Raw genomic sequence first — 24,624 nt, forward strand, 5'->3', positions numbered from 1 at the left:
ATTTAAGAAGTCTGTTTACCAGCAGTCACAGTGATGAAAAACTGTCCCTAATCGTAGCAGAGGAAAGCTGAGAACGGGGACGCTCTGAGTAGTCAGCTGGATGTGAAAGAAATAGCTCCTTTTCTCTTATCCTTAATGTTGGTATTTCCAGAATGAGAGAAATAACGAGTTATCTATGTTACACAGATAATTTAGGGCAATACCTAACTCTGAAACATGTAGCAAAATCTGTTTTTGAAAACACTTCCCAATATTTGCTTCTGCTTGAGTCATCAGATAATACTAACTAAATGGGTACTTCTGGGTAGATCATAAGCAGTGCTTATTGGTGGTAATTTATTGCGGCTATTAAACTCTAAGTATGTTAATGGATTTGTCCCAAACCTCTAAGATTTGCTGTTTCCTTGATTTCCTCTAGAACCGATCTCAGTGTTTAATCAAAGCTCCCAAGCCCAAGAATGTTGCACGTTTTATTGCCAGTCCTGCGGTGAAATCATCATAAGGAGCAGGTAAGGAACACAGTCAACACCGGTTCATCTTGTGCCTGGCAATGGTTTTTCTCTTTTTCTCTCAGAATTTTTGAAGGAACTGCCAAGGGAGCAGTCTGTGGCCTTCAAATGAGAGCCAGCTCAATGTCACTTTGAACCAAAGCAGCCCCCAAACTCTCCAGCAATCACGGAGCAGCTAGATTTTCTCCAGCTGACAAAGGGGAACAATAGGGTGCTGGCTCTGAGGGAGGAAGGCTTATCTTGGTGGAATAGCCGGTAGAGATAGGCCCCTCTCCTCTGAAAACACACGGCATCTGTCACACGTTTTAGCCATCATCCTGGTGAATGAACTTTTCCACATTAAGTGAATTTTCTAAATAACAGAAGCTTTTGCAGCACAATTTTGTACTTGAACTATTTCTCTTAGTGCCTTTCTAAAATCCATTTCCTGTTTCCCTGCTTATTAAAACAGCATATAAAGCACAAATTAACCTTTTCTCCATGCTTAGGTTAATGCTGTAACCTGCCTTCGAGGTGTCCTGTGATTACCCCATTGAGATGGGAAGGGCCCTTTGCTGTATTCTTTGTATTCCCATGTTGTCTCTTTTAATTATTTTTCCATCCTCTCCTCCTGTCAGCCTCTTTGTTTCCTGGGCGCAAACCCTGCTCTCTGAATTTTCTAATCACTCATAGGCTGGAAAGACAGAGCAAACCCTTATTATCGTTAACAGTATTTTTTTAACTTTGTTTTTGGCTGAGTTGGGTCTTAGTTGCTGTGCACCGGCTTTCTCTAGTTGTGGTGAGTGGGGGCTACTCTTCGTTGCGGTGCATGGGCTTCTCATTGCGATGGCTTCTCTTGTTGTGGAGCACGGGCTCTAGGCGTGTGGGCATCAGTAGTTGTGGTGCATGGGCTCAGTAGTTGTGGCTCGTGGGCTCTAAAGTGCAGGCTCAGTAGTTGTGGCACACAGGCTCAGTAGTTGTGGCATACGGGCTTAGTTGCTCCATGGTATGTGGGATCTTCCCAGACCAGGGCTTGAACCCGTGTCCTCTGCATTGGCAGGCGGATTCTTAACCACGGCACCACCAGGGAAGTCCCTGTTGACAATATTTAAAGGAAGAATTTAGAGCTCTTTGTTGGATGGGTTTCCTTGGAGACTTACATGAGACCCCTCCTCCTCCAGTGTTCCGGGTCTCCATGGAGGAATGAACACCAGACCTCTCTCTCCCTGTGTCCCCAAAGTGGAATCCTGGTGCTGTTGCCTAGGCTTCCTCTCTGTCCCCCTGCAGGTAGCCAGTTACCGGGTACTTTTGCTACTTCCTTCTCCGCGTTTCTCCACTTTCCTCCACCTCTTAGTCGATGCCACTGTTCTCTCGCCGAAGAGCCCTTGCTGCCTGCTCCTCACGCGCTCAGCCTGACTCTGGGTTCATCCCCTCTGATCACGTCTAGACCGCCCAGTGATTGTTCCCAAAAGCAGCCGGCTTCCCCCGTTCAGACCCTCCGTGGCCTCCCATGTCTTCCAAGATAAATCCCGTAAGCCCTCCGCATGCCGCGCCGGGTGCTTTGTGAGCGTGCCTCTGCTTACCTCTGCACCCTCGTGTTCTAGCCCGCCCTCGCCCGCCTGCTTCCTTCCCTACACACGTCCTGTGCACAGCCCCAGCGATCGGCCTGCAGTCCCACGGTCTCTTCATGGGTTTCCCCACCCTAGTGCCTAGTGAAAGCTACCCCGCTCCTGGAATGCACCCCCGTTCCCCATCTCCCGCTGGTTAGCGCCTACCTAGATTCAGCAGATCTCTGCCGGGAGCCTCTCCTGAACCCTGGGTTGGTTTCTGTGCTCCTCGGAGGTTTATTCGCCTGTCTTCCCGCCTAAACTGGAGGCTTTGGGTGTGGGATAGTCCTACGCATAACGCATGTTACTCCTCGCTCATATTTAGAGTGCAGTGTTGTGTAGTGGCTGGTAGTACAGACCCGGAAGCCAGACTGTCTGTGTTTGTGTCCACCAGTTACTAGCTGTGACCCTGGGGAAGTTACTTACCCACTCTGTGCCTTCATTTTTCTTTTTTTTTTTATTATTACAAAGATACAGATAACAATAAGAGCTACCCCCGTAGGGTTCGGGGGAGGAGCGAATGAGTGTAACCGCTAAGCATTCAGTATGCGATAGCTCCTGCTGTAATTCTTGCTCTTATCACCATCTTCATCATCACCGCCCCCAGCAGCAGGCTGGCTGCCTGAGGAAGAGTGCATTCTCTATAAATTCTTGCCGGGGCTTCCCTGGTGGCGCGGTGGTGGAGAATCTGCCTGCTAATGCAGCGGACACGGGTTCGAGCCCTGGTCTGGGAGGATCCCACATGCCGCGGAGCAACTGGGCCCGTGAGCCACAGCTGCTGAGCCTGCGCGTCTGGAGCCCGTGCTCCGCAACAAGAGAGGCCGCGACAGTGAGAGGCCCGCGCACCGCGATGAAGAGTGGCCCCCGCTTGCCGCAACTAGAGAAAGCCCTCGCACGGAAACGAAGACCCAACACAGCCAAAAGTAAATAAATAAGTAAAATTAAAAAAAAAAAATTCTTGCCGGGTTGACTCGAGTACACGTTAGGGTGCTTCTTCGGGCCCTCCATCAACCTCTCTTGCTTGCTCTCTGATTTCTGGCAGCATCCCGGGTAGATGAGATCGCGGAAAGTTATGCTAGTATAAGTGGGGGGCTTGTGAGCAGAGCACCCTCTGAGTGATTATCTTGGGGAAGCCACGGGGTGACTCTGAATCTGCAGGGCAGGGAGAACGTCCTCGCTCAGTTTCCCTAAGGCTGAGGTGGCCGCACGACACGCTGTCAGGGATAGGCCCGCTTGAGCCTGGAAGGTCCAGAGGATCCCAGCTTACCCTGGAGTTTAACCAGGACAGTCTTCCTTCTCTCAGTCTATTTCTGGCTTTGGTTTAACTCTCAGACGCAGTTTCTGAAACACGTGTGCCTCTACAACAGTGAGAGACCTGGAAGTCACAGAGGAGCGAGTTTACTAGAGTAACGGACTGTCCTGGTGTGCTTGGCCTGAAGGATGTGCTCGTACATCATTGGCTGATACTGCATCTTCTGTTTTGTGTCAGTCCTGTTTACGACCCTGGACTTGAGAGCTAGGAGGGCTTAGAGGCTGACACTGGAAGACCGTATGCGCTCTCCCTAATCCTGACCATCGGGAGGCCGTGGAGTGAGAGGCAGAGCGGGAGAACGGGACCTGGGTGTGAACTCCAGCTTTACCACCACAGGCTGGGGAACCTTGTCCACATCACCTCCGCTGCTTCTTATGTAGATGTAAGACGGCCTAGTTTCCTAACTTGTGAAGAGAATAAACGCTCTTACGTTTAAGGCTGTGACATATATAATAGTAAATACTCGGCAAGCTCCTTTTAGTTGGCTTTACAGCCTCCTTCCACCCCCTTTTCCATAATCGGCCTTATTGGCAAGCTAGCAGGTTATCTAGTACAGTGTTTCAAGCCTTTTTGATGCAGGACTCCGTATTTTTTAGGTGTGCCAGGGAAATGAACCCCTCTCTCCCTTTTTCTTTGCGAGAAGGTCCACAGTGGATGTGACTTAGGCCTTGATCACTTCACAAGGCTTCCCTGGACGCCTTTGCCTGTCACACATGTGCGCCTGGCACCTGGGGGTCTCTTGAGCAATGCGGAGAAATCCTTAGTAGGCGACGGAAGGCTTTGCTTCCATTTCACTCTTAGGCAGCAGGCCCCGTGGCTCTCTGTTTGATGGAAAGACACGCTTCCTCCTGTGTCTGCACAAGGATGTCACGCTGACTGTTTGCATCAAGCCCAGTGGTCGTCTCATTTCTCCCCAGTTACCTGTGCCACGCAGGTGGTAAGGACATCTGTGCTTGTTGAGTAGAAAGTAAAACCAAAGGTATTTCAAAGGAGGCTTGTATGTGCTGTAATCAACTCATCGTCGGCATTCTTTTCAGGAAGGCATCTTAGAATATGGTGGTTTGTCTTAGCAGGAGCTCTTGTATTGGGAGCAATGGAGCCGAGTTAAGATCTGCTTACTGGCCAGCCTTTCTATCTGGGAACAAGTCACTTTGATTCTCAGTTTCCTCATCTGCAAAATTCGGAGGTTCAGTTAGATAGACCTGTAAGAGTCCTGCCAGCATGAAAATTCTGTGCTTAGTGAACCTCAGAAAGTTGCACCTTGAGTTCTGTGAATCATGATTATTTGGATAGTGCAAGACTAATGCTTGTTACTTTTTTTTTTTTGAATGAAAAAGATTCTTGTCAAGCAAATTATAGGTGCAGAAGACTGTTTAACCTATTAAGACTCATTAATGGCTTTTAATACTTACTAGCACCGGGGTGCATGACATCTGCTAATTACAGCAGTCTTTTTTCTTCATTCAGAATCACACGTTCCTAGCCATTTGTTTGGTTGTTTGAAAATAATGCCTTGTTTCTTTACAATAAAATTCTCCAATTTGCATTCTTACCAGTTCAGCAGAGTTTTTCTGTAAAAATTGTCCAAACATATACAATTTTTGATTATTCTCTTGTTAACAGTCCCTAATATCAAGCAACAATAATAATAAAATTTAGTTCATTGTGATCAGTCTCAGAAACAGCTAAATGGTCGTTGTGTTTGGAATTTGTTATGTCTTTTAGAAATAAATTCATGTCAGACTTGAATTATATCGGTTGGTCAAACACTCTTTGAAACATCAGCCTGATTTTCAGTCATTTGAGAGGTGTCCCAAGGTCTCTGGAAAGGCCCTCCCGGTTCCACCTGCACCAGCAGAGCTGGGTGTCAGCCCAGCAACTATGAGGGCATTGAAACTCTAGCAGGTAATAAGCAGAATGAACTTAACGGAAACATAAGAGATGTCAGAATATCCAACTAGTTGATTGGTCCCTTGACAGACCAGCTCTTATTGTAGTCTGAAAATAACTACTCCTATGAATAGTCACTTTTCTATGAAAGAGAACAAAGAGGTGAAAAGAGAGGACAGGCACACACTGAATTATTGGTAACATTGTACAAACTTTTGGAATAAATAATAATGCCAGCTTATCTATATTCTAGTGGCTGTATCTTGAGCTTTAGATATTTGATTTTTTCTTAAAATTCTTATTGCCCACTTGGTTCTAATCCAACGTGAAATCTCTGTATCACCGTTGTTAATATCACTGATTAATGGTTGATTTTAAAGTTAAGGCATTTCATTTTCTTGTCTATGTTTAAGTTTTAAATAAACACCATCAATCAATAACATTTATTAAAGTTGTGCATTTTAAAATGTAGTAAAATGGATACTCTTCAATGTTAGTGGTGGATCTTTAAATTGATCATTTTTTTTCTGAAGGCAATTTGGCAATATGAACTAAAAGATTAAAAATTGTTTATACTCATTGACCAAGTTTAAAAAAATAAATAAAATAAAATAAAATTGTGCATTTTAAGTTTTTTGCCCCCAAAGCTTATGCTTAAGATACGTTAAAAATAACTAAAACATTTTAATTAATTAAAAGCATGTGTTGCTGTTCATCATAGAATCTTAAGCTGAGAGAATGTTCAAGAAATCATTTCACTCTTTTTCTGAGCTTCAGCAGGTTTTTACGTAAAAACTACCTTGAAAAAAATGTGGTATCTATTTTCCTTTGAAAGTTCTCTTGGGAAATAGATCATATCAAAGTTTCAGGGTTTTCGATAGATACACTTTCAGGAGAGCTGTGATTAAAATACATCTTTTGTTCTTAAAGGTTTTATGTTTTTTCCAAACATCAGAAAATTTCTTTCTGCTGTAAAAACACTTTTATCTTTGCAATGACTTGAGAATTAGGCTCTTTCTTGCTCGATGTCTTACATGGATAGCTATGGGATATAGTATAGCTTTTATTCACCGTGATACAGGGTCAAGTTAAGTCTGAAATATCACATTGTGTGCGAATGTGCATCAACGCTCCCAGATCTCTCTAAGTCTCGGTGCAGTTTCATTTCTGATCATGTATGAGGTTTTGACATTGCTGCCTTTGACACTGTATTGAGCATCTGTTTATTGGCACTACGTGCAAAATGTCAAGGGACAGAGAATCTTAGTGATGGAGAAGATCTAGGAGCCTGTTTAGGCCCAACTCTTACTCTGAACAGGCACCTTTGTCTGTCTTCCTCCTCATCTTTGTAAAAATTCAAATCCGACCTGTCACTCCCGCACCTTAAATTCTGTGACACTCCCCAGCTATCTGTAGAACCAAGTTCCCGCCCCTTCGGTTGATGTGTCACACCCCATGTAGTCTGTACCATCCCACCTTCCCTGTCCCCTTTACTGATGTTCTGTGTTACCAGGAGAGGGAATAGATTCCAAGGGAGAGAGTTAGTTCGGAGTCTGGAAGACCTGGGTTAAGATACTGCCTTCCTTCATCAGCTCTGACTCTGTGAACTTGTGGAGATTATTTAACATTTCTGAGCCTCCCTTTCCTTCTCTGTAACAGGGGAATGGAAATTCTCACCTCACAAAGTTGTAGTAAGCATTACATGGAATAAGGTGTGGGAGGTGCCCACCTGAGGTTTTCTTAAGTTCAATTAAACGTGTGGGCTCACAACACAACCGCAGGCCACGTTTCGCGCCTTCAGGGCGGTGGCAGGAGTTCGCCTCAGCAGAGGGCCTGCGGCAGTTCAAGCAAATGGCAGGTCACATACCCCTCTGGGGACTCTCGTCTCCCCATGTGACACGGTTCCAGGTACAAAGTGCAAGATTCATATCTGGCAGGTGCAGGAGCTACCCTGAGAAGAAGCCTCATGCCCTACACAGCCAATAGCTCTTGTGATAACTCTTTGGCATAGTTTCTAGGGTTCCCCATGAAGACCTGCATTCAGGGAAGTTTAAAGCATGGCATCCTCATCTAATATTTACAGCTCATTCAAACTTCCTCCTCGTCCAGATGCGATATACCAATCAAGGATCATTTTTACCATAGTCAGCGCTGCCTAGCAAAATAATCAATGCCTACCATCTACCTGGCTTCCAGGGTAACAGGTCTAGGTGGTTAAACCAAAGGTCAGATTCTCAAGCAAAGGAAAATATTTGTTAACCCTTTCATCCGAGTATGCTGCAGACCCAACCAGGGGCCTCACATGTTATAGTTATCCACGCATGCTAGTTCATTCCTTTATTTAAGAGCTTACACTGTGAGTCAGGCACTGTGCCTGACACCAGGACTCCAGTGGCAAGTTAAGCATATATGGTGCCTGTCTTCATATTGTTTCCTACACCTGGGACGCCCTTAGTTCCTTTCAGTGCCTGGAGAACTCCTATTCATCCTTCAAAGGTCAGCTCAGATGTTACCTCTTCTCTGAAGTCCAGCAGCACTCTACTTCCCTAGCACTTTGTACATATTGCCCTGAATTCATGGATTGGTTTTGCGAGTCCACGAATCCCCTAAAGTAATATGCAGATTTTGTGTGCAGGTGGGAATGTATGTTTGAAGAAAGGGGCTAACGCTTTCATCGGATTTTCAAAGGGGTCTGAGCCATCCCCTCCCTTTCCCCCCTCAACTCCCAAGAATTTAGGACTGCTGCTCTGTTATGAGCGTCTATTATATTCTGGATTTGTTATTTGTTCATAGATGTATATTTCCCACTAGAATATGAATACCTTGACAGAGGGACTGTATGTACTAATATTTTGTGTCGGCAGAATGCCTGACTCCTAGTAGTGGACTTCTAGAAAGTGTATGTTGAAAGAATCGATTCTTAATCTCCTTCATAGACTCAGCAATTTGAATGATGCTAATGGTGCAGCATTTCCTAATTTAAAAGGGAACGTTCTTGCTTCTATTAAACTAAAATCAGCCTTTCTTGTTCCTACTTCTGTCCTCTGGAGTTAAACTTAAATGTCTACCCTCTTCCATGTTATAATTGCCCTTTTATGAGACTCAGAGTTGATTGGGGAAATCAAAGAAAAAGGGTTCATGTGAGGGAATCATTTAAAAACGATACATTTGCATCTTAAATATTTTCATTTAAAACATGCAAATGTACATTAACTTACTAGTATTTTAGTATGGAACTAATATCTTTTTGTTGAATATGAGTCTGCTGCTGTGGACTCTTTTAGCTTTTTTCACTTATGCCATCCTAAATTCATTATCCAGAGTTTCCAGTTTAGGTTTCTTTAAAGTGGAACGAGAAGTTAGACACTGAAGCAGTCTGATTGCAGAATTCTTCTAGATTTTTATTCTTTTCCCCTCGCCTCAGTTTTTTTATAGTTGTATCTCCCACATTCCACCAGTGATTTTGTTTTTTAATAACTGACTTTCCTCTTCTCTGAAATGTTTAGCTTTCAGAGGAATAGCAACTCATATTTCCTTGGTTTACATGTTTGATTAAATTATGTAACTAAAATAACATGTTTGATTAAATTATGTAACTAAAAAAACATGCATAAGTGGCATAAACAGGTCTGTGATCTAATACAGTTGATCCTTAGCAGGCAAATGGTCCAGTCGATTGGAGCAGAAGTGAGCAAGTATTCAGGGTGCTTTAAGCTTTCACAATATTCAAAGGCATTAGGAAGACCAGAAGCATGCTTGTATTCTGGCTTTTTTTTTTTTTTTTTCCAGGATAAATTATTTTGAAATGTCCTCATCATCCTGCCCACATTTCTTCACCCCTTAGACCAATTGAGATTAAAATAGAGGTAAATTTAGATTAAATCTTCCCAATTTAGATTAAAATAGAGGTAAACCATGGAAACGTCTCAGGTGTCTATATTTCTACAGGAAAAAAATGAAACCATTAAAACAAAAACTGGGAGCAAATATAAGGGGCTACTTAATTGTAAGGATGTTCTAAGCATAAATAATAATGACAGAGTGGAGCTTAATTTCTCTTCCCTTGAGTGTGGCCTGGATTTAATGACTCACTTCCAAACAATAGAGTGTGCAAAGGCAGAAATAGGAGCTCTGCTAGTGGAGGAACCTTGCAGATGCCACCTTAACCGAGTGATCAAGGTTGACATCCCCAGGGATAAGTCATACTGATACAGTGTCTTCTCTGGGTTTGGTGTGATGAGAAGTCACCTCAGTGGTAGACATCCCCCAAACCCACAGTCTCAGTCTAATCTTGAGAAAATACCAGACAAACTCAAGTGAGGGATATTCTGTAAAATACCTGACCAGTGCTCTTCAAAAATCTCAAGGTCCTGAAAAACAAGGAAAGACTGCCACAGAGCAGAGGAGATGAGGGAAACATGATGACTAAATGCAGTGTGTTGTGAATTGGATCCTGGAACAGAAAAAGAGGACTTTAGTGGAAAAACTAGGGGGATCCAGATAAAGTCAGTAGTTTTGACAAACCCTCCCTGGTTATGTAAGATGTTAACATTAGGGAAAGCTGGGTGAAGTATATATGAGAACTATTTGTACTACCTTTGTAACTTTTCTGTAAACGTAAAATTATACCAAAATAAAAAGTTTATAGAAAATAGTAATGAGAGAAATCACAGAAGAAAGGGTTGTATGATTTGAAATTTAAGACATGTTAATCAAATTAGAGGCAATAACACTGGAAAAATATTTGTCACAGATTTTAGACAAAGGACTGATATTCTTAATATAGAATATACTTGTACAATTTAATAAGAACATACTAACATCTCACTGGAAAATAGCCATTGATCGTAATTCACAGAAGAAACACAGTGGCGAATAAATATGAAGGCCAGTTCAATCTCACCAGTAATTAAAGAATTGCCAGTTACAGCAGTATTGAGAACACTTTCACCAATTACATGGAAAAATGATAGTGTTCAATTCTGAAAAAAAGTAAGTGGAAGAATCATGGATTGGTATAGCCTTTCTGGAAAGCAGTTTGTCAATATAGGAATTGAGTTTAAAACATATGCACATTGGGACTTCCCTGGTGGCGCAGTGGTTGAGAATCTGCCTGCCAGTGCAGGGGACACGGGTTCGAGCCTTGGTCCGGGAAGATCCCACATGCCGTGAAGCAACTAAGCCCACGCGCCACAACTACTGAGCCTGCGCTCTAGAGCCTGTGAGCCACAACTACTGAGCCCGCATGCCACAGCTACTGAAGCCCGCGCGCCTAGAGCCCGTCCTCTGCAACAAGAGAAGCCACCGCAGTGAGAAGCCCGCGCACCACAACAAAGAGTAGCCCCCGCTCGCAGCAACTAGAGAAAACCCGCGCGTAGCAACAAAGAACCAATGAAGAACCAACGCAGCCAAAAATAAATTAATTAATTAATTTAAAAAAATGCGCATCGTTTGTGCTTGTAATGTCACACTTACAAGATTTCTTTCCCAAGGAAATAATCAGATCTGTATACAAATTTTCTAGGACTGTTCCTCTCAGGGTTGTTGATAATGAAATACTCAAAACCCAAATATCTAACAGTGAGGGAATGATCTAAAAAGTTTTGGCATACCTATGGAATAGAATGTAGTCATTAAGTATCATGATATAGCTAAATAAAACAATGAAAGCAAGATACAGTTTGTGTATTTCCTCTGATCCCAGACTGTGTGCCTGTGTACAGCTGTCTCTCTTGAAAGGCTGGCAAAGAAATACAGTCATGTAAAAAAATAGCTACCTGTCCTTGGGTGGTAAAGAAAGGATTTTTTTTTTTTAATTTTATTGGAGTATAGTTGATTTACAATGTTGTGTTAGTTTCAGGTGTACAGCAAAGCGAATCAGTTATACATATACATATATCCACTCTTTTTTTAGAAACTTTTCCCATATAGGCCATTACAGAGTATTGAGTGGAGTTCCCTGTGCTCTACAGTAGGTCCTTATTAGTTATCTGTTTTATATATAGTAGTGTGTGTATGTCAATCCCAGTCTCCCAATTTATCCCTCCCCCCCCCTTATGATAACCATAAGTTTGTTTTCTACATCTATTTCTGTTCTGTAAATAAGTTCATTTGTGCCCTTTTTTTTAGATTCCACATATAAGCGATATCATATGATATTTGTCTTAGGAATAAGTGAAGTAAGTCTGACTTACTTCACTCGGTATGACAATCTCTAGGTCCATCCAAGGATGGTTTTTATTTGCTTTATACCTCCCTGCGTTTTCAAAATTGTCTATAGTGAGTATATATTACTGCCATCAGGGGCAAAAATAACACTGCAAGTAATGTGGTTGATGAGTTTCTTTCATCCTTTATGCTGATTTAGTTGAGAGAACGTCACAGTTCCATTTTGTCCTGTAAAGCATTGTTTTCCTCTTTCCACTAGGAAGCTCCTGAGACTGCTCCCCCTGCCACAGGAAAACTGGGGTGCTCTGGTTGACGAGTGGTGTTGCCATGCCAACCCCTTTGCTAATAAGCCACTTCATCCACAAGAGAATGACTGTTTCACTGGAGACTGTTTCTTCTTGGTGAACTTAAGACATGATTCACAGCAGCCGAGACCTGCAGTAGCCCCAGTGGAGACGCGCTGTCTTTCTTCCGAGAACCATTTAAAAATGGTAATGTATCTTTCAAAATAAATGCTCATTTAGAGGTCGGTTTAGAAAACTGCTTTCTCCAGTCTTTTCTTCATTCAGGGCATGTGACAGACAGTTCTAAAGACCAAAATCCATGATTTTCAGTTGCCTTCATCATCCAGCTCTGCTCTTTTGTTATGGAAAAAGCTTGTGGCCTTAAACCAAAACAGCTACGGGAGCGGGAGGAAGAAGGGGAAGAGGACTTCTTCCCACGTAAACTTTGGGAATGTTACCGTTTTACAAACCAAAATGCCCTCCTTCCTTGCTTTTAGGACAATATTCCGTCATCCATGTGCATTTTATCCTCACAGTCTGATTTAAATTAAATGTGTTCTTTGCCTTCAAGATATGTACTGTCCTGATAGGTCCAGGTATTTTCCTGTGTCTGCCCCTAGTCTAGACTGCTGCTGGTGTCATACAATCAGATGCCATCAAGGCAAAAGAGGAAGTGGAGGAGCCCAAGCGTGGAAATAAAGCTCGGACTGCAGGCTCCAAGCTGATGCTTAATGAGCGAGGTCAGGCAGTTCCTCTCAAAGTTGCTGGAGGGAGAAGGCCATTTCCTCTCACTGCAGAGAACAGGTGGTTTACCTTATTTTAAAAGAAAATCAGTGCCATTGACTTGGCCCTTGTGAGAAATCATTCCCTGGATGGCAAGTCAATACTGATGTGATTTAAAAAGTTAAGAAAATCATTGCCAGAGAACCTTCATTTTAACATCTGATTATTGGTAGGAACAAAAGCATTGTGTGTTAAGTTTCATTTAGAACTCATTTAATTTTTGTAATGAGAACTGAGCCACTCTAGGAAACACGCAGCAGTCCGCAGCTCTTAGGTTGTCAGCTAGTTTATAGAGCTATTTTCTAATTTGCGGGAGATTAAGGAAGTTTGTCAAATATTGAGGTTAAGCTGTTATCTGTTTACATTATGTAAGTATCTCATCTTTCACCATAAACACAAATCCCTTTACCTTTAGGTTTATTTAAAATTATAGTAGTTTACTGTCTCTCGCTCTCCTTCTCTCCCCCAACTCTTTCTCTGTATGTATCTTTACCTTTAGTAAAATCATAACCATTCATATTTCCTTTGATCTCCACTGCTTTTCAGTGTGTATATGTGTGTGTGTATTAGATAATATACATTAGATAAAATGTATGTATATATTCTAATGTATATATATATGTATATATATATGTATAAGAATACCCCCCACAAATTCTAGGGCTATAGCCTTCTATATTTTTAAAAGATAAATGGTAAGCACATAATATAAATCTATGGTTTAATTATATTTAATATGGTTATAGTAAAATTATATTTTAATCTAAATTTCTGTACTAGTACTTTATGTTTTGTGTATTTTGACTTTCATTTTTATGATTAAGGTATAAATTTTTAAAATGTTTGGAAGGTACGAGAAGGGGAGTGGGAAAGATTAAATAAGAAAAACCGTGAGTTTCCTTCTTTCAGATGAACTCTGCATTCTGTATGGGAGTAGATTCCTCACATTTATGTCTTTATCAGTTATATGATGCCATTTATAAGAATTCCTCTTAATTGTGAACAACCATCCCACGTGTTAAAGGAAGACCCTTCATATTGAGACATTACAGTTTTTTAAGTATCAAGGAGACTGTGGGAAATTATCGTCATGACAAGCTGCTGTTAACAAGATTGTTTTCAAGTTAACCTAGATGAAAGTTTCACTTTAATTGCATATTGCTGCAGTTGAAAGAATATGCCTGTGACCAAAATAGTAACATAAATTTGGAGGGACTCCTTAAACAGTACTCTCAAGGGTCTTGTGGGAACAAGGCTTCTCTGTGCTATTGAAAACCTGTTTCTCATATCACCCTGTCTAGCCATCTAGCAGGGTTTTGAAATGTCACATGGTGACACAGCATCCTAATGGTATCTCTTGGGAAACATTTTTTTGGCGAGACAATATCAAGGGTCCTTAGAAATGGAAGCAACACAAAGGAAAATAAAAACGAGGACCGGAGGCTGATTCACCTCTCCGAGCCGCGGTGCCATCTCGCAGATATATTGATTTAATTAGTCCACAACAACGTCTGTCTTTCATGTTTGCTCTGTAGAGTTCCTACACTGCTAGGCTGCTTCTTTGCGCAACTCGCTTTATTATTTCCTTTAAGCGCAGGTCAAGAAAAATGCACTGCAAAGCAGAGTTTCTCTTTAACAGAATTAAAAGCATTGTAATATGTTAATTTAAAAGGTCAAGACTGTTTAGCTTATCAGACATTAATGGTGCATTCTGTGTGTATTCTGAGTGTTTGGTAGGAGTCATTTCTGCCTCTGCTTGTGAGAGATTATAAAAATCTATTTTAATTGTGGAAAGGGATTTTAAGAGATAACTCACCTCACCATGAGAAATGTATATTTAGTTCTGCTTAAGGAGTATTTGACAATGAATTACTCCAAAGCATATCTCTTGAACTAAAATATTCATAAATGACAAAGAAACAGCATAAACAAAGTCCAACACTTATTCCTTTCCTTGAATAACCCCGTATGTGTACAGTGTGTTATTTGTGCCTCTGTGAACGTGACAGTATATATCTTTGCTTTTCAAAAGACATCTACTGAATATTTGTTATTTCACAATATTTTTCATTTCACCAACATAATAAAAATTTTGCATCTTACAACAGGTTGATAAAGGTGGCACCTCAATCTTTTATAAGATTCATATTATTATTCTAGACGAAAGTATAGCCACACTGATGACTTCAACCTATCTTTTAAAGAACAAGTGAAATTGAACATTGGTATTTTAGCTGGCGAGCATGACTAACAGTTTTACCTTTTTTTTTGGTTATTTGTTTGTCTTGTTAAATCCATGAGGGTCTCTCTTTTTTTTGTTTTTCTTAGAATAACGTGTTGAGCTTTGTAAACATTCCCAAACGTAAAAAATAGAATTATGAACTTCCGTATACCAGTCATCTTGATTCATAAAGTATGCTTCATCTGCCCATTTTATTGTTAGTTTTTCGCTGAAGTGCTTTAAAGCAAATCCCAGACATTATGTCATTTCACCCCATATGGATTGTTCTTTTTCACGTGAACACAGTGTCATTTTCACACCAGACAAAATGAACACTTGATGGTACAATACCAGACCATATACAGATTTTACAAATTTTATTAGAAGTATCTTCTGATGTCAGTAAAATTTGTTTGAATCAAAATTCACACATTTGGTTGTTTGAGGTAATTTGTTTTTTTATTGATCAGATTTTAAAATCCTGATTACCCATGTGTTGAAAAGGTAGAATTTTATTTTAAAAACCAACCAACAAAACCCACTTCTTCCGCTTCATTGAAAGACAAAGCAAAATGTGCTATAAGAGCAATAATAAATGAAATACATAACAGCACCTGACAAAAAATTTTTTGCTTCGAACAGAAAAATCCCTTCTTCTTAAGCATTGCTACTCCAATAACCTGTATTAGTTTTTAGTAAAGCCCGTAGTATTTGGTAAGATTTAATGAGGATGGTCTGATTTAACTTGTACGAAATAGCATCCTTTAAAAAGTGTCTTTAATACCAATTTGGAGCCAAACAGATAGATTTTATTGTAAGAAAGCATGAAACTGCCAAAATGTGAAACTTCACAGTTGAGCATGCTTGGTTTCTAAGCTGTCGTCTTCCTGTAACCTTGCCTGGACCTAAACAAATTGGCACCTGCCTTGGTTCCTATGTCTGTGGCTTTTGACTTTTTTTTTTGACCTCTAACTAAAGTAAGAACTATATAATAATTTTTTTACATTAAGATCTGATAATGCACACACAGAGAGACAGATGCACCTCAAGTAGATGTTTCTTAAAGAACTACTTACACTATGTTTGAAGCACGGTGATATTTTCTGTTCTATTCTATTTCATATTTCTTTAAAAACTCAGGGTGTCACCCACTGAATTGATTCTATGAATTAGTTTGGAAAACACTTGGCATAGTGCTTAGGAAGCATAAGCTGTAGCATCAAAGGGACCTGGATTTAAATATCAGCTCTATTAGTTACTAGCAGCACATCCAGACAAAAAACTCTATACCTTTGTGGGAAGGTATGGGTTTTCTGCCCATTTCTTGAATGAAGTGTGCCAAAAGTGTATTTTATTTACGTAACATCTGCCTAGCAGTTACCCATGTGCCAGGGAGAGTGTTTTACAGCACTCCGTTTTAGATCCTAATAAACAGCTCTGTGAGTTAACACTACTGTCGATTTCATCTTACAGATGAAGAAACCAAAACAGGTTAATTAACTTGCCCATGGTCACATGTCTAGTAAGTAACAGAGCTGGGATTTGAACTTAGGAAGTCTGGCCCCAGACTCCTGGCTCTTAACCACCATGATATTAATTATAATATCATCTCCTATAACAAACTATAAGTCAGTAAGATTTTTTTTATTAAGGTGTAATGGACATTTTACTACTTTTAGGTGTACAACATAGCGATTCAGTATTTGTATTTACTTCAAAATGATCATGACAATAAGTTTAGTTGACATCCATCACCATACTTAGTTACAGAACTTTTTTTTCTTGTGATGAGAACTTGTAAGATTTACTAAGGCAACTTTCAAGTATGCAATACAGTATTGTTAACTACAGTTGCCATACTGTACATTACATCCCCATGACTTATTTTATAAGTAGTTTGTACCTTTTGACTACCTTCACTCATTTTTGCCCACTCCTGCCAACCTCTGTTCTGTATGTCTAAAAGATTAGTCTTTTGTTTTCTTAATAATTAGGTGACTGCTAGCTGTTTTAATCTGTATCCCCAGTGATAAAGTTGGATTTTCAAAGTTTAACAATGTTTCAGGAATTTGTTCCAGAATGCTATCTTTCCAGGTACAATGCATATCTTAAATGGAAAGATAGAATTATATGAATGGGTTAGGTATTTTTAACTTCCAATGGTGATTATGAATTATAGATTACTTTTACATACATTGCACTGGACTAGGAGTCAAAATAATATAGGTTCAAGTTCTAATTCTTCTGTTTTCTGGACACATGAGTTGGAGCAAGTCACCTAACCTTTGTCACTCTGCCTTTGTTGCCCACCATCTGCCTATTCTAAATGATGTTTGGAGGTGCTTTTTAGAAATGTAAGATGCTTCTTGTTCAAATTACTTGGCAACGTGTAGATTATCAGGAGGTGACTAGTTTGGAAAAATCATTCTGTTCATTTTGTCTTTAGACTTGAAAAAAGTGATCTCTGTGCATGTGAATTATGCATACAAGCTAAATGTATTCCCAGTATTTAGTAGATGGCAAAATAAAATGTAAAGTTCAATGTATACTCTAGAGACGATGTTAAAATTATATATTCCTTTTAAGAAAAGCTGAATGACATTTAAATGACATTTTTCTGTTCTACAGAAACCAAAGGCAAATACCAAAGTAATTTGTAAGCGTTGCAAGGTAATGTTGGGAGAGACTGTGTCATCAGGTAAGAATTTCATAATAAAAAAGCCAAAATGATTGCCTTCTTGTTAAAAAAAAAAAAAACGGAAGAAGGAGATTTTATAGTCAATATATATGAAAGACAACTAATGCATGTTGTAGAACTGATGCTTTTAAAAATAGAAATCAACTAATATATCATCCAATATGCCAAGAAGTTTGTGTATTTTGACCTTTGTAAGTACATAGTACTGAGTTTTAAGCATTAAGAAGTTGGGTCATTTTCAATATTTCATATCTTCTTTGTAGATATAAAGCAATAGTATAAAGCTTGTACTTGGGTCTATCTTAAAGAAGATTGGAGCTTTTTTCTTAGTACAGCTCCACAGTCAGAAGAATTGGTCACCAGAGATGATGGAGGAGATGCTTTTCCTGGCTGTTGTCTGCCTCAGGGCTGTGTTTTGAGGCTTGGAGGTTGGGGGTGCAGAGAACCTGTTGAAACATTCTGAGTTTTATACTCTCTTCCTTGTTCTTTTTTTTCCAATAGCGTTAATTATATTTTACATAAAGCCTATGTTATACCACTTTCCAATATAATAATGAAATCCTGATAATTAAAATGCATCACTCTTTAAAGATATGGTTTAAAAATGTCTAGAGAGCTACAGCATGCTGTGTTAGCTTTGTGGGTGAAGAATAATTGTTTTTAATAGAATTATTTAGAAGATGTGAGTTAAATGAAACTATTGTACTCAAGGGAAGGCAGATGGTGGCATTTTTTTGTTTGTTTTTTAAGCTCATCAGAGTCTCATAACTTGCTCTGAGAGAACAGAAAAGGAAGAATGAGTAGTAGTAAAGGATGCCACCCTCAATGTCATTTTTGGAGAATGAAAACAAGTCCCTTAAGCAATGACTTAGAAAATCTTAAGGCTTCCAGTTTAAATAAGGTGAATTGATTTTTTTCATGCTTTTCTCTCCTCCCTGAAGCCCAGTTAAAATGTCAGTTAAGGAATAAAAAAAAGAAGGACATCCACAGAGACAAAGAGAAATGGGGAGGAAACAGTGATGTGAAATAGAGGTGTAAGCAAACTTTTTTTGGAAGCTGTAGAGCTGAGACGGGTAGGAACACACTTGGCAGTGTGGAGGAAGCTGCAACCTTGGTGTCTGCAGAAGACCATTTAGATAAGGAGTGAGCCAGTTCTCACTGTAGATCCCCAGAACTGGCCAGAGTTTAGAGGTAGCAGGTAAGAGGGACATGGGCCTGAGAGCAGGATGATTAATGCAAAGTTTGTATATGGAGCCATAAGATTCCTAAGACTCTTTCTCCGCTTGCAACTTGCTTATGCTCTCAAGGTAGGAGATTGGAGCAGCCTTTCTTGGAATAAGGGAATGGAAGTGTACTAACCAGAGTAAAGATCTGCAGACACTGATTCTCAGGGGTCGTGTAACAGCAAAAAAATGAGCTTATATTCAGCCATCCTACTCTCAACAAGCCTCATATCTACACACAAGAGCTCCCTCTCAGCATTTTACTACCTTACACTTAAATCTGAATAGATTGCTGAGAATCAGTAAATGTTAAAAAGAGTCCAAAGCAAATAAATAATCAAGTAAACAGAGTAGACGCATTGAGAAGAAACAAATTATGTATAAAACAGAAGAAAATATTTTTAAAAACCATAATAAATGTCCTTGGAGAAATGAAATAATATTATCTCTATAATTTGGAGAATGTCGAATTAAAGATGTAATAGCTTGAAAAAACTAACCAAAGGACTGGAAAATAAAATTAAGGAACTATTTTAGAAATAAGGACCAAAAGACAGAGGTTGAAAATTGGAAAGGAAATTTCAAAAAAATGATCATGTAAGTTTCCTGAGGATAGGAATATTGTCTATCTCATTTATCATGATAACCACAGTACTTAGATCAATATCTGGCACATAGTGGGTACCCAGTAAATATTTGTTGAATAAGTGAATGAATTGAGCCTTTTAGGGCATCCAACATCTAGCTAGGAGAAATTCTAGAAAGAGAGAATAGAGACAACAGGGTGGGGGAAATTATCAAAGAACAAAAATACCAAAAACACATTAAAAAGGTATTTCCCAGAGCTAGGGCTTAAGTTTCTCAACTGAAAGAGCCCACTAAGTGTCTCATATAATTAATGGAGGGGTGACAGGGAAGCTACTTAAAGCCACGTAATTGAGTGATTTCCAAACGCCAAGGATGAAGTTTCTAGAGAGAAAAAAGCAGGTAATGTACAAAGGATTAGGAATTAGAATGGCACTGAACTTCTTAATAGCGGTGTTGAAAGCTAGAAGACAATGAAGAATGCCCTCATAATTTAGAAGGAAAAAGATTTTCAACCCAGACTAATTCAGTAGACAGTCAAACTGTCAGTCAAGGATGAAGATTATAAATACACATTTGGAAATACAGGGTCTCAAAACATGGACCTCAAAGTTATATTTTCCTTAGGAATCTACCATAGGGTATGCATCATCAAAACTAGGGATTTAACCTCAGAAGAGAAAGTGTGGGATTTGGGGAACAGATCGTCCAACACAGGAGAATGAGATAAGGAAGTCCCAGGGTGAGGGATGGACAGCAGGCGTTACAGCCTGGATTGAAGCAAGGGGAGAGAAATTGTAATAAAGGCTTTTTCAGTTATACACTGAAACTGGTAAATTTGTTGAATGGTTTGACCACATGTAACAAATAATCTTGAGACAAGCCATCTCATCATATGGGAAGAATTAACTAAAGGTGTTTGGAAAAACTAAACACATGAAAAAGAAAGCAGTTATGCGCTGCAGGAAAACAGAAGATTGAACAAAAAAGGAAGCACTTCCATGGTATCATTATGGTCACAACAATGTGAACACTGAATATCAATTTAACCAAAAATCTTTATGATGTAATATATAAGTATATTAGGAGGTCATTGTATGTGAATATGTGCGTGGGGTGATGTAAGAGAGCTATATCCACATCTACTCTAAAAGTAAATTAGTAGGACTCCAATTCCAAAAATGGTGGCATAAAGAGAATGGATAGTTCTACTCTGTAGGAAACAAGTACTGAACTGTACAAGTTCAGAAGAACAGCTACTAGAAAATAACCAAAATGAAGCAATGATTTGAGAGGTGTAGTTATCAAAAACTGCTACTGCCTTGGGTTAGAAGGGCAAATTTGTGACCTTTTTTGCTTGGGATCATTGTCATACTTCACATGCCCCCCCAAACTTGGGCAGGAAAAAAAACACAGCTTTATTATCTATAGGTGGTAGGTTTGGTTCAGGGTAGGCAAAGGAGAAAGTAGAAATTTAAGAGGGATATTTTGGAAGCAAGAGGGCCGTGGAGGGGCTGAGCTGATAACTTCTTAACCCGGCTCTGGCTGATTGCAAAACTATACATGCATACAATAGATGCCAGGGAGTCCAATAAGAATTGAAAGCTTGGGGAGACCAGAAAATTTGCTGTGCCTTGGATTGCATTCCTCAATTCACACACAACCTGGGCAGCAGAAGATGGAAGCCATAACGGCTTGAGGCATTTGAGCAGAACCTCTCGCCAAATTTGCGTACAACCAAACTGTGCAGAGATAGTGAATACTCTCTAGGGAGTCAAGCTAAACAAAATAGAACTGAGCAGAGACATTAGTGACTACACACCGTGGGAAGACATATTTCCCGGTTTAAGTCCAAGCTTGGTAATTGACCTATAAACCAGTTACCCTTAAAAGGACAAAGCAAGGGACTTCCCTGGTGGCACGGTGGTTAAGAATCCGCCTGCCAATGCAGGGGACACAGATTCGGACACAGGTTCGAGCTCTGGTCCAGGAAGATCCCACGTGCCGCGGAGCAACTAATCCCGTGCACTGTAACTACTGAGCCTGCACTCTAGAGCCCACGAGCCACAGCTACTGAGCCCGTGTGCCACAACTACTGAAGCCCACACACCCTAGAGCCTGTGCTCTGCAACAAGAGAAGCCACTGCAATGAGAAGCCCGTGCACCACAACGAAGAGTAGCCCCCGCTTGCCACAGCTAGAGAAAGCCCGTGCGCAGCAACGAAGACCCAACACAGCCAAAAATAAATAAATAAAAATAAATTAATTAAAAAAAAAAGGACAAAATCCAGAATTGGTACAATGTATTACATACAATGTCCTACTTTCTTACAGAAATTATTAGCCATGCAGAGAAAGAGAAAGGAGTGACTCATACTCAAGGAAAAAGCAGGACTCAATAAATAGGTGCTGGGTAAGCACAAATATTAAATTAGGAGACAAAGATGTTGAAGTAGCTAATTATAAATATGGCAAAGAATTAAAAAAAACAAAAAACAAAAAACCTCTTGAGTGAACTAATAGCAAATCTCAACAAATTGGAAACTTCAGAGAATGAACCAGTTAGTAATTACAGAGCTGAAAAGTACAATAACGAAAGAAAAATTCACTAGATTACTAAAACCTCATATTTGAGGTGACAGAAGAAAAAAAATGTTGAACTTGAAGATAGATGAATAGAAATTAACCAATCCAAAGAACAGAGAAAAAATTCTCAAAATGAAGAGACTGTCAGAGATTTGTGGAACAATATTAACTGTTTCAATAAATGTGTAAGTGAAGCTGTAGAAGGTGAGGAGAAAAAGAAAGGGTCAGGGAAAAAATGTAGAAAAAAAAATGGTTGAAATCTTGTCAAATTTGGTGAAACATTTTAACTTTTGGGTCCAAGAACTACAGTGAATCTCAAGTAGGATAAACACAAAGAGCATTTCACCCAGGCACGTTGTGGTCAAACTGATAAAAGCCAGAGGTGAAGAGAGAATCTTGAAAGTAGCAAGAGAAAACAAAACATCACATATAGGGATTTCATTAAGAATTAAGGCCAACTTCTTATAGAAGTAATGACAGCCAAAATACACTAAAATGAGATATTCAAAATGCTGGGGGAGGGGCTTCCCTGGTAGCGCAGTGGTTAAGAATCTGCCTGCCAATGCAGGGGACATGGGTTCGAGCCCTGGTCCAGGAAGATCCCACGTGCCGCAGAGCAACGAAGCCCATGCACCACAACTACTGAGCCTGCTGTCTAGAGCCTGTGAGCCACAACTACTGAAGCCCACATACCTGGAGCCCGTGCTCCACAACAAAAGAAGCCACCACAATGAGAGGCCCACACACCGCAACAAAGAGTAGCCCCCGCTTGCTGCAACTAGAGAAAGCCCGCGCACAGCAACGAAGACCCAACACAGCCAAAAATAAATAAAATAAATGAATTTATTAAAAAAAAATGCTGGGAGGAAAACAAACAAGAACACCTTTCATCTAATCTATATCCAGCAAAGCTCTCCTTCAAAAATGAAGGCAAAATAAAGACATTTTTATATAAACAGATGGAAATAATGCATTACTAGCAGACAATGCTAAGGAAAGTTCTTCAGGCTGACAATGCTAAGGAAAGATATGGTAATTGGAATCCACAGGAAGGAATGAAGAGAAGATAAGTGGAAAATATGTGGGTTAATTAGCACAAAAGCAAACTCAAAAGAGGTTAGCATAAAATTGAAAACCACCTGTTCCCTGCCATTTGCCAGTTCTTTAAAAGTAGAACTTTTGATTGCTTTGAGAAGTAAGGACAGAAGTCAAAGACTACACAAAGTAAGAACCTAGTAGGTGACTGTACAAAAAATATGAGACCCTGAATGGCCGTACCATTCACCTTCACACAGTAAAGGTGAATCAGAAGTGAAACAAGCCTGTGGAATTACAGACAGGTATCAATTCTTTGGGACATTAGGAATTTCAAATCTTTAACTTAGTCTGTGTTGGACTAGACATAATGCCATGGACCTGGGAAAATCAAATGCAAGTCACCTCTGGAGGAAAATACCTTCATTGTAAAACTCATATTATTCCCGCAAATAATTTGTCAAGTACAGTGTTTACCATACAACCAAACATAAATAAGCACACAAGTAAACAACATCCATCCACAAGAACTAACAAAAATAGCAAACAATATAAACAGACTTATGTTATTGGAATTATCAGATGTAAACTGTAAAACAACCATGCTTACTATTTTTAACAATACAAAAGACAGGTTTGAAGATATCAAAAGGAAAAGGAAACTATAACAGTAAGCATATTTGGAAAAGAATTTCTAAAAAATTTCTAAAAAATATAATTGAAATTTAAAACTCAGTGGGTAGTTTAACAGCAGGTTAGGTACAAAGTGGAGAATGAGTTAATGAACAGAAGATAGATGAGAAGAAAAATCTGTAATCCAGCACAGAGACACAAGAAGGTAAAAAATATAGAAGAGAGGGTAAGAGACCTAAAACACAGAGGAGATCTAATGTATGTTTAATCAGACTTCTAGAAGGAAAAGAGAAATAGAATAGAGCATAGGCAATATTTGAAGAGATAGTTGCTGAGAATTTTGCAAAAATGACAAAGAACAACAGTTTGAAGTCCAAAGAATTCTACTTAGATGAGGCCCAAGTAAGAGAAATAAAAAGAAGTCTATAGCTAGACACATCAGGGATACTGCAGAAAAATAAAAAAAAGAAAAGAAAATCTTAAAAGTAACCAAGGAAAAATGACATCACCTTCAAAGGAACAGCAGAAATGGAGGTTTGAAGACGGTGGAGTGAAGTGGAATGATAGCGTGCACAAAGGTTAAACACTGCTAACCTAGGATTTTATATCAGGAGAAAATGTCCTGATATGAAAGAATCAAGACAAAGATAAATATATTCTCTGTCAAACAAAAGCTAGGATAATTCAATTCTAATGGTCTGGTTTCTTATGAAAAGAAATTTTACCTGTATATTAAGTAAAAGAAAACGATACCAGATAGAAACTCTAAGTTCAAGAAGGATTGGTAAAGAAAGTGGTAAATATGTGGGTGACACTAAATGAATGTTAACTGTGTAAATCAATAATACCTTGTGGGATTAAAATTATGGAATTATAGTTTAACAACAGCTGAGACAAAAGGGATCACTTTATAATGTTAAAAGGTTCAGTTCTGCATCTAATAACATGACTTCAGAATAGTAAAGTGAAAAATTGGACTTCAAGGGGAAATGTATAAATTCATCATCATGACTCTAGATATATAATAATCTGTTAAACTTTTAAATTTGTTTTTTTGCCTTTTTCTGTGTGTTATACTGAGCAGTTGTAAACATTTATAGAAAATCTACAAG

The 24,624-nt window shown here is 39.5% G+C and overlaps 1 protein-coding gene across 3 annotated transcripts in view; it reads left to right on the forward strand.

Moving 5' to 3' along the window:
- The window catches only part of UBE3D (ubiquitin protein ligase E3D), a 317,705-nt gene that overhangs the window by 12,009 nt on the left and 281,072 nt on the right, over positions 1 to 24,624 (forward strand). For all 3 annotated transcript variants that reach the window (XR_009506230.1, XM_059941742.1, XM_059941743.1), the window contains exons 3-5: positions 419 to 509; positions 11,725 to 11,956; positions 17,382 to 17,451. Coding sequence is in view for 2 of the 3 variants with exons in the window: in XM_059941742.1 (XP_059797725.1) it covers positions 419 to 509; positions 11,725 to 11,956; positions 17,382 to 17,451 (393 nt within the window). In the remaining variant the exon portion in view is untranslated. The remainder of the gene's footprint in view (positions 1 to 418; positions 510 to 11,724; positions 11,957 to 17,381; positions 17,452 to 24,624) is intronic.

This window comes from Balaenoptera ricei, chromosome 12 (assembly GCF_028023285.1).
Source record: "Balaenoptera ricei isolate mBalRic1 chromosome 12, mBalRic1.hap2, whole genome shotgun sequence".
NCBI classification, from domain to species: domain Eukaryota; kingdom Metazoa; phylum Chordata; class Mammalia; order Artiodactyla; family Balaenopteridae; genus Balaenoptera; species Balaenoptera ricei.